Here is a 19,189-nt window from a genome sequence, read left to right as displayed (position 1 = left end):
CCTCACAACACAACACACACACACAAAACGCACACATTCACACACTGCAGTAAACAAACACACTTCCTGGCATAATGCCTGCCTGCTCATTAGCTTTGTGAATGGGAAGGAAAGCTGTAGGGCGTCATGATTTAGCATTTCAAGTCTTAATAATTCCTATCCATAGGGCCAAAAAAAATGTTTTTACTGTAATGCCAAGGACTTCCTCGGTCACTCTCTTTAAGAGATTTTCTTAGTGGGTCTTTAACTGTGAGAGAGAGGCAGAGAGTGCATTGCTGTGTTTGTGTGTGTGTGTGTGTGTGTGTATGCTCGATTGTGCGACTGTGGGTGTGTGTGTTAGTGTGCTCAAGTAAGTGTGTGTGTGTGTGTGTGTGTGTTTTTGTTTGTAGAGTACAGAGGATTAGAAGAAGGCTTAGTGACAGGCATGATTACAGTTCCCTCAGAGTTTGTCCATGTGAAAACAGGAGATAAAGCTCAACTTACTACGGTCTGGCATCTCTGACCCAGGCTGGAATCCTGACTGCTTTCTTTGGCTATTATTTTTGTGTCACATATCAACAATTTCCCCTAGATGCTGTCCCCAGGCAGTGCTCAAAAGCAATTGCATTTAGTTTCACAGTTTATGATCTGAGATACTCATCTGTCACTCAAACGTTCACTTATGTCCTTCATTGACAGCCAGTTGGTTAAGGTCTTGTAAGTAAGCATTTCACGGTAAGGTCTACACTTGTTGTATTCGGTGAATGTGACAAATAAAGTTGAATTTGATTTGAGTTACATGCGCACATCTTCAAGTTCAGATTCCGCCATGAATGTATTAAAAGAGGCAGATAACCTTGTATATAATTTAGCTTAGTAACTTAACACGTTTAGCGACAGTGCATCTACCTTTAGTTGTGAGTGCTTTTATTCAGGACTGGTTCTCTTAATCAGTCAGTCCTGATGGATTACAACAATCTCATGAAATAACTGTTTTAAGATAATTTTGGGGGGCTGATTCTCACTTGTGTGTGTGTGTGTGTGTGTGTGTGTGTGTGTGTGTGTGTGTGTGTGTGTGTGTGTGTGTGTGTGTGTGTGTGTGTGTGTGTGTGTGTGTGTGTGTGTGTGTGTGCTGAGGTTACAGTTACTGGGGTGGGGTTACTGTAAATACACTACATAACCAAAAGTATCTGCACACCTGCTCATCGAACATCTCATTCCAAAATCATAGGCATTAATATGGAGTTGGTCCCCCCTTTGCTGCTATAACATCTTCCACTCTTCTGGAAAGGCTTTCCACAAGATGTTGGAACCATTGCTGCGGGGGCTTGCTTCCATTCAGACACAAGAGCATTAGTGAAGTCGGGCACTGATGTTGGGTGATTAGGCCTGGCTCTCAGTCGGCGTTCCAATTCATCTCAAAGGTGTTCGATGGGTTTGAGGTCAGGGCTCTGTGCAGGCCAGGCAAGTTCTTCCACACCGATCTCGACAAACCATTTCTGTTTGGACCTCGCTTTGTGCACGGGGGCATTATCATGCTGAAACAAGAAAGGGCCTTCTCCAAACTGTTGCCACAAAGTTGGAAGCACAGAATCGTCTAGAATGTCGTTGTATGCTGTAGCGTTTAGATTTCCCTTCACTGGAACTAAGGGGCCTAGCCCAAACCATGAAAAACATCCCCGGACCATTATTCCTCCTCCACCAAACTTTACAGTTTACAGTTGGCACTATGCATTGGGGCAGGTAGCGTTCTCCTGGCATCCGCCAAACCCAGATTCGTCAGACTGCCAGATGGTGAAGTGTGATACATCACTCCAGAGAACGCTTTTCCACTCCTCCAGAGTCCAATGGCGGCGAGCTTTACACCACTCCAGCCGACGCTTGGCATTGCGCATGGTGATCTTAGGTTTGTGTGTGGCTGCTCGGCCTTGGAAACCAACTTCATGAAGCTCCCGACGTACAGTTCCTATTCTGACGTTGCTTCCAGAGGCAGTTTGGAACTCAGTAGTGAGTAGTTCCAACTGAGGACAGACGATTTTTACGTGCTACGTGCATCAGCACTCGGCGGTCCTGTTCTGTGAGCTTGTGTGGCCTACCACTTCGCGGCTGAGCCGTTGTTGCTCCTAGACGTTTCCACTTCACAATAACAGCACGTACAGTTGACCGGGGCAGCTCTAGCAGGGCAGAAATTTGACGAACTGACTTGTTGGAAAGGTGGTATCCTATGACGATTCCACGTTGAAAGTCAATCATTAAAGCCATTCTACTGACAATGTTTGTCTATGGAGATTGCATGGGTGTCTGCTGGATTTTATATACCTGTCAGCAATGGGTGTGGCTGAAATAGCCGAATCCACTCTTTTGAGAGGGTGTCCACATACTTTTGAATATATAGTGTATAAATAATATGCCATTTCGCAGACACTTTTATCCAAAGCAACATTTTTGTATGGGTGGCCACAACTGGAATCCTGACATTGCAGCACTATGATCTAGCAACTGAGACACTCAGGACTACGGTTAATTGATAACATGTAGCATGGTGTCTCTTTCTGATCAAGGGGCACTCAAGCTGCAACCCATGGGCTTGTCGTGGTTGGCTGTCAGTGGTTTATTTAAAAAAAAAATGACAGTATAGTCTACTGTACTATGTTGATTCTTAGCAACCTCATATCTCTCTGTGCGTCATTGTCTTCACAGGGTGGAGTAGTTCACTGTCAGGAAAGTGTGTGTCTTATCAGTTATATGTAGGCCAACTCAATCCAAGCGATCCTTTTTTTTTAAGGAGATTGGAGATTTGAACGTCCTTTGATCTTTTTATGGGTTTTCAGACAGTATAGGCAGATGTTAGGGGGGAGACAATGAAGGATGAATGACTGGTAGGAAGGGCTAAGCCGAGACCCGAACCCTGTGGATGGGCATATGTGGTCCAGAGTCTAGAGCGTTACAACTCGACCACACTGAAAGTTGAAAGTTCAGTGTGGAGACAGAGGCAACTTTGGGAGAAACAGAAGTTGCCTACGCCAGCACATTGTGCTGATCTCATTGTCTGTCAGTGTCTTTTCCTCCTCTTCTTTATCCTCCCTCTCTACATCTCTCTGTATGTTCATTTCCTTCCTCCCTTTCTCCTAGACATGAAGTGTGCTGCCTCCACCCTCACATGCTCCTGCTACTGGATGTGTTGTAAGGGAGTGAGCTGTGGCTACAACAGAGCAAGGCTCAGGCAGCAGTGGTTGGATGGACCCTTATGGCTGACATGACACTGACACCTTTGTTTGCACAACTGTGTGTAATTATAGAAATAACAGCTGGGTTAGGGAATAACTTTGATTATGTCAAAACAGGTCAAGGGTTTGTTGATAAAGATTATTATCTGCTATTTTTCCATTGTACATTTGTTGGGGGGGTGGGGGAATCAAAACTGAAGACAGTTTAGGTGTCATAATGATTAGGTCCTTAGAATTGGGATTTGTGTGTGGCGCAAGCAGCAACTGTACATACCATTTATGTTTGAGACTGACTCTGAGGTTCTATTGAGAATGACATTTATTATGCAAGAAGTGTAATCTGTATTTCTGAGATCACAGCAATTTTAGAATATGATGCATGAAAGCGCTGGAATGATTGGCACGAGATTAATACAAGGTTTTGTTTCCCCTAAATTTCCATTAAGTGCATTATCAGGAGGGTCCCAGCACCTGTCCGGGAGACAGCTGTGGCGCAGAGACTTTATGGCAGCAGGAGCATGGGAAAGGGAGGGGATGTTCTCGTGCTGCAGTCCGGCTCCAGCAGCATAGAGAGGAGAGGAGGAGCGAGAGAGGGAGAGTGAAAAGAACTGCTGGCACGTCAAAATTGGACAAATCCCTCACAGGGGAGAAAAACTTACGCAGTCACAAAGTCACGTCAGCGACGAAGAATGGGCGCTTTTGAAACATGTTTGAGATGTTCTTATAACCAACGTACATTTTTTTTAAAGGTAGCTAGGGGTGTTTGTTGTAGGAACATATAGTGTGACCCGTTACTCGCCAGGCTAAATGGATGTGACAACTATACCGGTCCATCTCATCCCAACTGAGTCACGGACTTGATTTGCCCTCCCTGTTTACGGAATGCGCACGCTGGTTTACATGTTCTAACGTGACACGAGGGGAATAACAAACCGTGCTCCTTGAGCCATAGGAAGAGACTCGTAAATCACCGCATCGGACAAGTGCGAAAGTTGCGATAGGAATCGGTGCATTGTCATTCATTGGCTCGGTGACCGGGGCTACGTTGGCTGGATGAGTAGAGGAACGATTTGATTGAAAAAAATGGAGTGGAAACATGTTGAGGCTGTACAGGAATTTACAGTTGAAGGACAATGCAGCAAAATTAAGGTGCGATCTTGCAGAATTACCTGGGACGCCCACCAGGTAATAAAACCAATTTAAATTAGATCTCTGTGATGTTTTGTCATGGTGTAAAGTTTCTCCGGGCAGGTCACATATTGTCTGCCTATATGTTTTCATGTGTTTTTATTGGTTTGTATAGCATTTCATTGTATGCCAAATAGGCTATAAAGGCTAGGAATGGTAACATAAGGCATGCATAAAAAGCTAATAATATAATTGATTTAATTTTATTTAATCTTTATTTAACTAGGCAAGAATAAAGATATGCCCAAATCCCTGATGATTAGGCTATTACATGTTTGAATATCAGCATTTTTCTGGATTTTACTGATCATGCAATATGTCATAATTGCATAATTAAATTAATTATTGTAAAATGGCACTGATTTAAAAAATAGCTGCCCGTTAGTGTGTGTAATTGAAATATGTAAGACATGTTCTATAGCCTACATCTTTTTCTTTAGGATCCCCATTCATGTGGGGTGTGATTAAAACGACATATGATTTAAGCTAGTGCTATAGTCATACCTATGATGATGATGAGACAGCCTATAGGGAGGAGGTCAGAGACCTGGCAGTGTGTTGCCAGGACAACAACCTCTCCCTCAATGTCAGCAAGACAAATGAGCTGATTGTGGACTACAGGAAATATAGGGCCAAGCACGCCCCCATTCACTGTAGTGGAGCACACAACCAACACAGTCGTGAAGGGGGCACGACAACACCTCTTCCCCTTCAGGGGGCTGAAAAGATTTGGCATGGGCCCTCAGAATCTTAAAAAGTTATACTGCTGCACCATTGAGAACGTCTTGACTGGCTGTATCACCGCTTGGTATGGCGACTGCTTGGCATTCGACAGCAAGGCGCTACAGAGGGTAGTGCGTACGGTATCCAGGACCTCTATACAAGGGGGTGTCAGAGGAAGGCCCTAAAAATGGTCAAAGACTCTAGCTACCCAAGTCATAGACTGTTTTCTCTGCTACCACACGGCTAGCGGTACCGATGCTCTGGAACCAACAGGACCCTAAACAGCTTCTACCCAACGCCTTAAGACTGCCAAATAGTTCGTTAAATAGTCAACCAAATAGCTACTCGGACTTTCTGTATTGACCCTTTTGCACAAAATTTTTGACTCATCATGTATTCTGCTGCTACTGTTTATTATCTGTCACTTTATTCCTAGTTATAAACTCAGCAAAAAAAGAAACATCCTCTCACTGTCAACTGCATTTATTTTCAGCAAACTTAACATGTGTAAATATTTGTATGAACATAACAAGATTCAACAACTGAGACATAAAGTGAACAAGTTCCATAGACATGTGACTAACAGAAATGGAATAATGTGTCCCTAAACAAAGGGGGGGTCAAAATCAAAAGTAACAGTCAGTATCTGGTGTGGCCACCAGCTGCATTAAGTACCGCAGTGCATCTCCTCCTCATGGACTGCACCAGATTTGCCAGTTCTTGCTGTGAGATGTTACCCCACTCTTCCACCAAGGCACCTGCACGTTCCCGGACATTTCTTGGGGGAATGGCCCTAGCCCTCACCCTCCAATCCAACAGGTCCCAGACATGCTCAATGGGATTGAGATCTGGGCTCTTCGTTGGCCATGGCAGAACACTGACATTCCTGTCTTGCAGGAAATCACGCACAGAACGAGCAGTATGGCTGGTGGCATTGTCATGCTGGAGGGTCATGTCACGATGAGCCTGCAGGAAGGAAACCACATGAGGGAGGAGGATGTCTTCCCTGTAATGCACAGCGTTGAGATTGCCTGCAATGACAACAAGTTCAGTGCGATGATGCTGTGACACACCGCCCCAGACCATGACGGACCCTCCACCTCCAAATTGATCCCGCTCCAGAGTACAGGCCTTGATGTAATGCTCATTCCTTCGATGATAAACGCGAATCAGACCATCACCCCTGGTCAGACAAAACTGCGACTCGTTAGTGAAGAGCACTTTTTGCCAGTCCAGTCTGGTCAAGCGACGGTGGGTTTGTGCCCATAGGCGACGTTGTTGCCGGTGATGTCTGGTGAGGATCTGCCTTACAACAGGCCTACAAGTCATCAGTCCAGCCTCTCTCAGCCTATTGAGGACAGTCTGAGCACTGATGGAGGGATTGTGCGTTCCTGGTGTAACTAGGGCAGTTGCTGTTGCCATCCTGTACCTGTCCCGCAGGTGTGATGTTTGGATTACCAATCCTGTGCAGGTGCTGTTACATGTGGTCTGCCATTGCGAGGACGATCAGCTGTCCGTCCTGTCTCCCTGTAGTGCTGTCTTAGGCGTCTCACAATACAGACATTGCAATTTATTGCCTTGGCCACATCTGCAGTCCTCATGCCTCCTTGCAGCATGCCTAAGGCACATTCACACAGATGAGCAGGGACCCTGGGCATCTTTCTTTTGCTGTTTTTCAGAGTCAGTAGAAAGGCCTCTTTAGTGTCCTAAGTTTTCATAACTGTGACCTTAATTGCCTACCGTCTGTAAGCTGTTAGTGTCTTATCGACCGTTCCACAGGTGCATGTTCATTAATTGTTTATGGTTCCTTGAAAAAGCATAGGAAACAGTGTTTTAACCATTTACAATGAAGATCTGTGAAGTTATTTGGATTTTTACGAGTTATCCTTGAAAGACAGGTTTCTGAAAAAGGGACGTTTCTTTTTTTGCTGAGTTTATGTACAGTACCTATCAAAAGTTTGGACACACCTACTCATTCAGGGGTTTTTCTTTATTTTTTACTATTTTCTACATTGTAGAATAATAATGAAGACATCAAAACTATGAAATAACACATTTGGAATCATGTAGTAAGCAAGAAAGTGTTAAACAAAATGTATTTTATATTTGTTTGCTTTGATGACAGCTTTGCACACGCTTGGCATTCTCTCAACCAGCTTCATGAGGTAGTCACCAGGAATGCATTTCAAGTAACAGGTGTACCTTGTTCAAAGTTAATTTGTGGAATTTCTTTCCTTCTTAATGCATTTGAGCCAATCAGTTGTGTTGTGACAAGTTAGGGGTGGTATACAGAAGATAGCCGTATTTGGTAAAAGACCAAGTCCATATTATGGCAAGAACAGCTCAAATAAGCAAAAACTACTTTACTTTAAAACATGGTCAGCCAATCCGGATAATTTCAAGAACTTTGAAAGTGCAGTCGCAAAAACCATCAAGCGCTGTGATGAAACTGGCTCTCATGAGAGTGTGCAAAGCTGTCATCAAGGCAAAGTGTGGACTTTTAAGAATCTCAAATATAAAATATATTTAGATTTGTTTAACACTTTTACTACATGATTCCATATGTGTTATTTAATAGTTTTTATGTCTTCACTATTATTCTATAATGTAGAAAATAGTGAAAATAAAGAAAGACCCTTGAATGAGTAGGTGTTCTAAAACTTTTGACCGGTAGTGTAGGTGCACAGGTCGAAAGAAATTTGAGTAATCAAGGTGACAGACATTGACATATTCAATTCTGCCATGCACACTCTTGCCTGCATTTATCTGATCTACAGTGTAATCATTAGTCCAACAGTTGCAAACGAGAGTTTCTGTTGGACAAATTTAGGAATATTTATCCCCGTTTTGTTCTGTTTGCTTCCGTTTAAGAAACGTTTTTCAACAGAATCGGCAGAATGAATGCACCCCTGATCACACACAGACACAGTTCACTTTCATAGCAGCCACATAAAAAAAACATGGTCAATTTGAACTTTGTATTCCTTCTCGCATCTACGCGCTCTCCTCTCACATTTGTCCTTCACTTGTGGACTTCAGTGCACAATACATCAGCTTTCTGTGACCAGGCGAAAAAACCTATCCAGGCCAAACCTTGATATCATAATTGCTAAGCGCTACACACAGCCTACATCGTTGTCACAATATTATTATTATATGTCATAGTCAACATAGCTACTAGAACAGTGTACAGTCAGCAGCAAGCAGTTACACCGGCAGGCCCTGTGGCAAGAAATTAATAAAAACCAAAAGCTTACCTTGACTTGGAAGAATTCCAGTGTTGAACAGCCATAGCCAGCTAGCTAACATAGCGTCCCTCTCTGTTTGAACCCGGTGTTTGAGTAGCCTAAACTAGCTAGCTGCATTCGCTAGCTAAATAAGTGAAAGTGAAATACAACAACATCTCCCTCACTCTCTCTTGCCTCTCCTAATTTGTTCAAAACTGTTTAACTAGTGCTTTTCTCTCTCTTTGAGTCAACTACTCAACATATTTTATGCATTGCTAGCTAGCTGTAGCTTATGCTTTTAGTACTAGATTCATTCTCTGATTCTATGATTGGGTGGACAACATGTCAGTTCATGCTGCAAGAGCTCTGATCGGTTAGAGGACATCCTCCGGAAGTTGTCATAATTACAGTGTAAGTCTATGGAAGGGGGTGAGAACCAAGAGCCTCCTAGGTTTTCTATTGAAGTCAATGTACCCAGACGAGTACAGAAACTAGCTGTCCTCCGGCTACATCATGGTGCTACCCTACAGAGTGCTGTTGAGGCTACTGTAGACCTTCATTGCAAAACAGTGTGTTTTAATCAATTATTTGGTGATGTGAATATATTTAGTATAGTTTTATCTAAAAATGCTAACTTTTTAAAAATGTTTCACTTAAAAAAAAAAAAAAAATCACTAAGGAGGATGGTCCTCCCCTTCCTCCTCTGAGGAGCCTCCACTAGTACATATCTACCTCAATTACTTCTTACGCCTGCACATCGACTCAGTACTGGTGCCCCGTTTTTAGCCAAGTTATCATTACTCATTGTGTATCTATTATTACTTTTATTGCGTGTTTTACTTTTCTATTATATCTCTATTTTCTTTCTCTCTGTATTGTTGGGAAGGGCTCGTAAGTAAGCATTTCACTGTCAGTCTACACCGGTTGTTTAACATTTTATTTGTCTTTTATGGATAAAATATTGCAGGTACAGTACTCTGGCATGGTCCTGCGTATGGTATGAGGGCTGAGTCAGAATTCTGATCCTGCACAGGGACGCTGTTTCCTAATATCAGCAGTTATGTCAATGTTTGATGTGAAGGAAATGCACTGTTACAGTTTTTTGTCCATTTCCCTTAACTTGCATTAGACCCTGACTGACCCCTTCTCTCCTGCTGTTTTTGAACTTACAATGACAGACTAGTTAAGACAGACAGCAGTACAGTTATCAAAGTTCAACATCTGTTTGTAGCTATGTTGTATGAAGCTTCTCTACAGCTCTGTTGAAATGCAAACAAGCCTGCTTCAGTGGTCTTTTAAAACCTCATTTGACATCATTTGGTGCCTCTCTAGAATGAGGGCAATTCTGCCCATAGGCCTAATCAATGGATTCCACTGGTCCAAAATGTTCAGTGTAGTACTCATTCTATCCTTCTGGCAATGGATGACCCAATGTTCCACTGTTGAATTGTTACTGGTGACTTGAAATGTTGCATATTTAAGCCCCTCGGGGGGAGGAAGTCATGTATTCCAGGAAATCTTGATGTGACAGGCGACACTTGACATGTCCATTGACTGAGGCATGAATGAATCGACCACTCAGAGGCACCTCTTATTGTTCCACCACACACACACACACACACACACACACACACACACACACACACACACACACACACACACACACACACACACACACACACACACACACAGGAATGACCCTATTTCCCTCTTCTATTGTCCAAAGGCGAACAGCAAGCTTTCCTGTTTTTACTAGCTCACAGATGCTGCCTTGGCACCAGAAGCTAAAGCACCAGAGGCCTGTTCAAGGTTGCTGTAATGTAGTTCCCTTTGAACATCATGGTTTCAACTTTAGCCGTATTGGGAATGGATTGGAGTGGTCCAGTGACCTCACTAAGCTGTGCTTTGTAGTCTTCCTGTTCATTAGCCCTTTTCTCAAGATACAAAACCATAAACTCTTCACCTCAAAAGGATAGACTAGAGATCAAGCACCTGAGAGAGATTATGAGTTGACTGTGAAAGCAGGACTTAATGTGTGTGTTTTATAAAAAGTGTGTGTGAGAGAGAGAAAAATATATATAGATAAATAGAGACAGCATTGTGTTTGTTAATCAATGACTATACACAAAACTATACACAATTGCAGGACATGGCAGGACTACAAGCTTCCTGTTTAGGCAATCCAGGCATTTCCTAGTGGTCCAGTGATGTTTGCTGGTGTGTGTGTGTGAGCGCCATGTGACTGCAGTGTGTGTGCACTGAGAAATGCATTTAAACAAAATATATATATTGTTTTTGACAGCTGTGTGTTGCACACATCCTGCACACAGCATCACGGGTCAGCATCAAACCTTTTAATATCATGAGCATAATGTTTGATATTCAAATTTGTATGATATTCTGTTTGATATTAATTTTGTATATCACAAAGCTAATGTAACTTCACATCAGAGAGGAGAGTTATGTGTTTTTGATGTTATGGAGAATACTCTTACATAAGACAGTGAGATGAGACCTGTTGTCTCCATGTTTGATGTTGTTATATCTAGGTCTACTGCTGCCTACACTAGTCTCTGTAACTCTATAGCATAATGTTTTATCATCTGATGCAGTCAGTGTTTTCATGTCAATGTGTGTGTGTGAGGATGTGCTTTGTTTGTTGTTTGAGAGGGCCCACATTTTGAGCTTGTTCTTTCTCCCGGTTTGTCTGATGTGTGTGTGTGTGTGTTTGCGCGTGCGTGCGTGCATGTGTGTGTAGGTGGGGAACCCTAGCGTGGAGCTGTCTCTGTCGGAGCTGCAGGAGATGGCCACACGTCAACAGCAACAGATCGAGGCCCAACAGCAGATGCTGGTTGCCAAGGTACTAGGACACAGACACTGCTGATCACATAGTCAATAATATATATATATTTATATATAAACAATAAACATAATATACAGTACCAGTCAAAAGTTTGGATACACCTACTCATTCAAGGGTTTTCTATATATATATATTTTTTTCTACATTGTAGAATAATAGTGAAGACATCAAACTATGAAATAACACATATCTAATCACATATGTAGTCATTTTATATTTGAGATTCTTCAAAGTAGCCACCCTTTGCCTTGACGTCAACCAGCTCTCAACCAGCTTCGTGAGGTAGTCACCTGGAATGCATTTCAATTAACAGGTGTGCCTTGTTGAAAGTTAATTTGTGGAATTTCATTCCTTCTTAATGCGTTTGAGACAATCAGTTGTGACAAGGTAGGGGTGGTATACAGAAGATAGCCCTATTTGGTAAAAGACCAAGCCCATATTATGCCAATAACAGCTCAAATAAGCAAAGAGAAATGACAGGCCATCATTACTTTAAGATGGCCAGTCAATCCGGAAAACCATCAAGCGCTATGATGAAACTGGCTCTCATGAGGACTGCCACAGCAAAGGAAGACCCAGAGTTACCTCTGCAGCAGAGGATAAGTTCATCAGAGTTACCAGCCTCAGATTGCAGCCCAAATAAATGCTTCACAGAGTTCTAGTAACAGACACATCTCAACATCAATTGTTCAGAGGAGACCGCGGGAATCAAGCCTTCATGGTCGATTTGCTGCAAAGAAACCACTACTAAAGGACACCAATAATAAGAAGAGACTTGCTTGGGCCAAGAAACACTAGCAATGGACATTGGACTGGTGGAAATCTGTCCTTTGGTCTGAGGAGTCCAAATTTGAGATTTTTGGTTCCAACCGCCGTGTCTTTGAGAGACGCAGAGTAGGTGACCGGATGATCTCCGTATTTGTGGTTCCCACCGTGCAGCATAGAGGAAGAGGTGTGAAGGTGTGGGGGTGCTTTGCTGGTGACACTGTCTGTTATATATTTAGAATTCAAAGGCACACTTAACCAGCATGGTTACCACAGCATTCTGCAGCGATACACCATCCCATCTGGTTTGCGCTTAGTGGGACTGTAATTTGTTTTTCAACAGGACAATGACCCAACACACCTCCAGGCTGTGTAAGGGCTATTTGTCCAAAAAGGAGAGTGATGGAGTGCTGCATCAGATGACCTGGCCTCCACAGTCACCCGACCTTAACCCAATTGCGATGGCTTGGGATGAGTTGGACCGCAGAGTGAAGGAAAAGCAGCCAACAAGTGCTCAGCATATGTGGGAACTCCTTCAAGACTGTTGGAAAAGCATTCCAGTTGAAGCTGGTTGAGAGAAGAATGCCAAGAATGTGTTTGGTTACTACATGATTCCATATGTGTTATTTCATAGTTTTGATGTCTTCACTTTTAGTCTACAATGTGGAAAATAGTAAAAATAAAGAGGTGTGTCCAAACTTTTGACTGGTACTGTATATATATGTTTTTTGTTGTTGTTGAACTTTTACTCCTTTTTCTCCCCAATTGGTAATTACAGTCTTGTCCCATCGCTGCACCTCCCGTACAGGTGAAGGTCAAGAGCCATGAGTCCTCCGGAACACGGCCCTGACAAGCCGCACTGATTCTTGACACACTAATCGCTTATCCCGGAAGCCAGCCACACCAATGTGTCGGAGGAAACACCTTACAACTGGCAACCGAAGTCAGCTTTCAGGCGCCCGGCCCCCCACAATGAGTCGCTAGAGCGCGATGGGACAAGGACATCCCGGCTGGCCAAACCCTCCCTTAACCCGGACGACGCTGGGCCAATTGTGCGCTGCCTCATGGGTCTCCCGGTCATGGCCGGCTGTGACCGGGATCGAACCCGGGGCTGTAGTGACGCCTCAAGCACTGCAATGCAGTGCCTTAGACCACTGCTCCACTCGGGTGGCCTTACCAGGAACCATCTTGACCTCACATTCAGAAAACCCACTGGTCTATAGCTTAAGTCTCTGAGATGTCTGGCCATTTCTGTTATGTTGAGTGGTTGTGTTGGTTTAGCTTGGTTTGTGTCCATTACAGAACACCACAGAAAAACACTTCAAAGCGTTTCTCATTGGACAAGTCCGGGTAGTCCCCCTTACTTCAGTCCCTTTTTCTTCCATTTGGTGGCTACTGAACATCAACCTGGTGCCATTTGAGTGTGTCCAGAGTGTAAATCATTCTGCTTGGTCACAGACGGTTGTTCTGGATTGGCTCAGGTTTCAGTCCCTCCCTCTCTCTGCTGTGGGCTCCAGTCAGTCAACATGTGGGTCAGAGAGCAGATCTATATGTTATAGAGCTATACATAGATCCTCAGTTTACAAATGTCACCAGGGATCCATCTGATATGGCACCCTATCTCCTCTATAGCGATGGTATTCAAACTTTTTCAGCAGGGACCCCTTTTTTTCAGCCAGAATTTCTGGGTACACCATTTTCCCCACAATCATTTATTGTGACCCTACCCCAAATATAATGACACAATCTTAAAATTGGTGCAATAAATACATTTACTCAATAACATTATATTTTTCAAAATATCATTCTCAAAAAAGTTTGTATATTGTCCCATACAATAATCTGTACTCCACATTTTTTGGTTCCTAAAAAATAAAATAAATAGCTTGGCAACCCCGACTTTGAATAGCACTGCTCTAAGGAACAGGCCAGGACAGGGAGGCCTGTTTTACTGTGGTCTCAGACAGAGGGACATGCTAACATGCTATCAGGGAAAATAGATACCTGCACACTGTCAAAGGGTTTGGATGAAGATGCAAAACAGATGCTTCTGTTTACATGCAGGATACATTAACATGCAAACATGAGTGCTAAAAGGTCAGAGAGGCAGTGAGTGTGTGTTGCCTGCTTGCCTGTCATGTCTTAATAGAGTTGGTTGCTCATCACAAACAGCATTTGTGGTGGGATGCGTTGGGGAAGAGTACCATTGTACTTCTGCTTATGCTTGATTTTTGATTGGTTGGGATATAGTTCACACATGGTCTGTTTGTTGATCTGGTCACATGTGCTGTGGTCAGCTTGTTGTGGTCTCTGTGGTCATTTAAACACATCAAGCAGTTCCTAGATCATCTTGTGTGTGATGATGTGTGCAGTCACTAGCTAGGTACAGGGTGATGGTTACTAAGGTCAGTATGGTCGTTGTGTGAGGTGGCAGCATGCATCGCCAGGGACAACGAGCAGGGACAACAACAGGAAGGGAATAGATGTCCGGCAGGAAATGAGGTCAGCGGTGAGCAGCCAGCTGCTGGGCTGTCTCAAGGAGAGGAGAGGATGGAGAGGAACGTAGAGGGTTTAACAGTAAAGAGTTTACCCTATTTTACCACACGCAACATACTGGAAACTAAAATTTAGCACCAGGAAAGCATTTACCTGAGACATCAGTGTCACGGTCGTCGTAATATTCCTCCTCCTCGGACGAGGAGAGGAGAGAGGGATCAGATGACCAATGAGCAGCGAGGTATGTAGACATAATGAATTTATTAGACACGATGAACACTGACACGAACTATACTTGAATATTTACAAAATAACAAACAACGTAGACTGACCTGAACATGCAAACTACATATAACGAAGCACGCATGAACAGGAACGAACGAGACGAGACAGTACCGTGTGGTGCAATAAACACAGACACAGCGACAATCACCCACAAACAAACAGTGAGAACAGCCTACCTTAAATATGGTTCTCAATCAGAGGAACGTCAAACACCTGCCTCTAATTGAGAACCATATCAGGCACATTAAACCCAACATAGAAACACAACACATAGAATGCCCACCCAGCTCACATCCTGACCAACAAAACAAAGGATTAACACAATAACTAGGGTCAGAACGTGACAGAACCCCCCCCCCCCCAAGGTGCGGACTGCGACCGCACCACCTAAACCTATAGGGGAGGGTTTGGGTGGGCATCTGTCCGCGGCGGCGGCTCTGGCGCAGGACGTGGACCCCACTTCACCCTTGTCTTTGTCCGCTTCTGTGGCCTCCTCAAAGTGGCGACCCTCGCCACCGACCTTGGACTGGGAACCCTAGACATGGGTCCCGCTGGACTTAGGGGCAGCCCCGGACTGAGGGACCGCTCCGGACTGGCTGGCTCTGGCGGATCCTGGCTGGCTGGCTCTGGCGGATCCTGGCTGGCGGAAGGCTCTGGCGGATCCTGGCTGGCGGAAGGCTCTGGCGGATCCTGGCTGGCGGAAGGCTCTGGCGGATCCTGGCTGGCGGAAGGCTCTGGCGGATCCTGGCTGGCGGAAGGCTCTGGCGGATCCTGTCTGGCGGAAGGCTCTGGCGGATCCTGTCTGGCGGAAAGCTCTGGCGGATCCTGTCTGGTCCTGGCTGGACGGCTCTGGCTGGTCCTGGCTGGACGGCTCTGGCTGGTCCTGGCTGGACGGCTCTGGCTGGTCCTGGCTGGACGGCTCGGGACAGACGGGCACACCTGTAGGGAGGAGACGGAGAGACAGCCTGGTGCGTGGGGCTGCCACAGGACCCACCAGGCTGGAGAGACCTACAGGAGGCTTGATGTTAAGAGGCACCTGAAGGACCGGGCCGTGGAGGAGCACTGGAGCTCTGGTGCGCAGCCTTGGCACCACTCCCCCAGGCTGGAATACTACTCCAGCCCGTACCCTCCAGAGTGCAGGCACAGGTTGAACCGGGCTGTGGATGAGCACTGGAGATCTAGTGCCTACTACGCGCACCTCTCCCTTAGGCTCCACTCCCACATTTGCCCGGTACGAGCGGAGCGTAGGCATAGGACGCACTGCACCCTCCCAGCGCCCCGGAGACACAGCACGCAGAGCCGGCGCAGGATACCCTGGACCGAAACTGCGTACCGGAGACCAGACGCGCTGAGCAGGCACAATACGCCCCGGCTGGATGCCCACACTCACATGACACTTTCGGGGGGCTGCCCTATAGCGCACCGGGCTATGGGCACGCACTGGCGACACCGTGCGCTTAACCGCATAACACGGTGCCTGACCAGTGACGCGTTGCTTATAATAAGCACGAGGAGTGCGCTCAGGTCTGCTACCTGGCTTAGCCACACTCCCTTCTAGCCCCCCCCCCAAAAAATGTATGGGGCTGCCTCTCGTACCTGTCGCGCTGCCTTGCTGCCTCCTCATATCGCCGCCGCTCAGCTTTCGCTTCCTCCAGCTCAGCTTTGGGGCGGCGATACTCCCCAGCCTGTGCCCAGGGTCCTTCTCCGTTCAAGATCTCCTCCCATGTCCATGAATCCTGGGATTTCTGCGGTTGCTGTCGCTGCCCTTTTCCCTGCTGCTTGATCCTAGTTTGGTGGGTGATTCTGTCACGGTCGTCGTAATATTCCTCCTCCTCCTCCGACGAGGAGAGGAGAGGGATCAGATGACCAATGAGCAGCGAGGTATGTAGACATAATGAATTTATTAGACACGACGAACACTGACACGAACTATACTTGAATATTTACAAAATAACAAACAAACAACGTAGACTGACCTGAACATGCAAACTACATATAACAAAGCACGCATGAACACGAACGAACGAGACGAGACAGTACCGTGTGGTGCAATAAACACAGACACAGCGACAATCACCCACAAACAAACAGTGAGAACAGCCTACCTTAAATATGGTTCTCAATCAGAGGAACGTCAAACACCTGCCTCTAATTGAGAACCATATCAGGCACATTAAACCCAACATAGAAACACAACACATAGAATGCCCACCCAGCTCACGTCCTGACCAACAAAACAAAGGATTAACACAATAACTAGGGTCAGAACGTGACAATCAGGGGACAACTTGTCATGTATTCTTTAGTATTTTATTGATAATCACATTTCCTGTTTAGATCCGATTGTGGATTAGGTTTTAACTGGTGTTTCTCAGTCTGAAGGTAAATATGTCTGTTTATGTTTTATTATGGGGCTGAGGAAACACTGGATGTTTCAACGTTGTCTATCCTATAAGAAGCCATGATGCCTTTTTATGTGTTGATGATTAGGGTAATACTGGTGATGCATTTGACTACTAGAGGTTTAATGAAGCTTCTATGACGTTATAAGCTACGTACATACACGTGTCAGTATGGGAATGTTTTATTCGTTCACTGTGTTAACACTGTGTATTAATGTGTGTGATTAGCTGTGATTTTGGGTGTTTGCATAGAGTGGGTTACCGCTCTCATTTTGTCCTTCTATTGAACAGTGGATTGTGTTTAGTCAACACTCCCTGCCCAGTTCTCTCTCTCTCTCGCTCTCTCTTTCTGTGTCAGAACCTGCATTGTGTTTGCTCATTCTAGAGCAGACCTGAAAATTCTTTAGTCAGCACCACATAGCTTTGCAATCCCCTGTACTCACTCTCTCATTCACTCTCATTCACATACTGATTTGTTTTTCACTCATTCACTCACTCCACTACTGGTATGTATGGATTTGTTTTCATTATTTAGATGATCTATGTATGTCATTTGCAAGGCTGGTATTTTTTGTATTGGAGAAAACATGTGTTGTCAGCAAAGCCCTTTAACTGTTTTGATAAGAGAAAAATGGTTTGTGTATTCTCTCTTCTCTGCAAATCTGTGTGTTTAGGTCCACTAAGTTAGCTGAATTAGATTACATTTGCTGTGTGTCTCTTGCTCCCTCTTTTCTCAATACTTTTTATTACTTTCTTTCTCTTTTCACTCTCTTTTTCCTTTACCATCGCCTTCCTTTTCTTCCTTTGTTCCTTTCAGCTCTCTTCTGTGAGAACGGAGGTGTGTGGCTGTGTAGTGTGTGTGATAGTTATTTCTAAAAGCAGTCAAAAGTCATTGTTATGTGCTTGTGTTCGAATATGTGTGTCTGCGTCAGTGTGTGTAATTTTATCTGTGTCTGAATGAAGTGGAGGAATGCTTGCACTACATTTGACCTCCCCACATCTGTAACTCATTGTTCCCCTCTGTCCCTCCTTCAACTCTCCCCTCCTTTCCCCTCCCCTCCTCTCAGGAGCAGCGTCTGAGGTACCTGAAGCAGCAGGACCACACACAGGGCCAGACAGCGTCAGAGGCTGAGAAGCTGCAGAGGTTGAAGGAGCGAGTGGAGAGTCAGGAGGCCAAACTAAAGAAGATCCGCGCCATGAGGGGCCAGGTGGACTACAGCAAGCTCATCAATGGCAACCTGTGTAAGCAATGCTCCAATACACACACGCTTGCGCGCACACACACACACTTCCCTGTTAACGTGGTGAAAGTAGAATATGGGCTCCGTTCAGCTGTCCATGATGTCATCTCTTTCTTTAGTTCTGTCAGTGAGCCTGGAATCTGACCCTCCCTTATGTTGTGGTCTGGAACTGGGTGTGTCTGGGTGCTGACAGGAGTTCTCTGAATGTTTTAAAGTCCCCATGGCCATACTGTAGCAGGGTCTTGTTCTGTATAACGTCCAAGGCTGCACCCTGCCTGCCCACACTGATAATGATACTCCACAGAAAGAGGAGTTGTCCATCCAGTCCACAACATTCCAATACGCTATACTCACTCTTCTCTCACACAGCATCAGACTTGAAGCATATGTTTTGATTTCTCCCTAACACACACATATACACACACATAATACATAGTTACTGATATTAGTGTGTTGCGTCCCCTCTCCTCTACCCATGCAGCGGCTGAGATCCAGCATGTGAGTGGGCTGTTCCAGGAGAAGCAGGCAGAGCTGCAGTCAGCTGTGGTGAAGGTGGACCAGCTCACCCAGCAGCTGGAGGACCTGAGGAGGGGACGTCTCAATGGTCTGCAGCCCCTAGGAGGACCTCTCACTGGCACCGCCGCCCTGGAGCTACGCAAACTTTACCAGGAGCTACAGGTACATTTCCTGAAGAAAATGTGTGCTTGCTTCAGCCATTTAAAATGATATTTTCAGTAGTACTGCAAGTACTGTACAGAAGTAAACATCTCATCACAATACCACTAGATTATGA

The 19,189-nt window shown here is 45.0% G+C and overlaps 1 protein-coding gene across 2 annotated transcripts in view; it reads left to right on the top strand.

The window, feature by feature from the left end:
• LOC120060423 (apoptosis-stimulating of p53 protein 1-like) overlaps positions 1-19,189 on the top strand; it is a 43,076-nt gene that overhangs the window by 13,543 nt on the left and 10,344 nt on the right. The window contains exons 1-4 of one of the 2 annotated variants that reach the window (XM_039009736.1): positions 3,854-4,391; positions 11,103-11,204; positions 18,223-18,397; positions 18,878-19,074. In XM_039009736.1, coding sequence (XP_038865664.1) covers positions 4,290-4,391; positions 11,103-11,204; positions 18,223-18,397; positions 18,878-19,074 — 576 coding nt within the window. In that variant the 5' untranslated portion in view covers positions 3,854-4,289. Of the gene's footprint in view, positions 1-3,853; positions 4,392-11,102; positions 11,205-18,222; positions 18,398-18,877; positions 19,075-19,189 lie in introns of those variants that run through there. The other variant, XM_039009735.1, reaches the window with a different exon arrangement.

The sequence above is a fragment of the Salvelinus namaycush genome, chromosome 15, assembly GCF_016432855.1.
Source record: "Salvelinus namaycush isolate Seneca chromosome 15, SaNama_1.0, whole genome shotgun sequence".
NCBI lineage: Eukaryota > Metazoa > Chordata > Actinopteri > Salmoniformes > Salmonidae > Salvelinus > Salvelinus namaycush.
The sequence above is the reverse complement of the archived record's forward strand: the minus strand, read 5'-3'. Positions and strand labels throughout refer to the sequence as shown.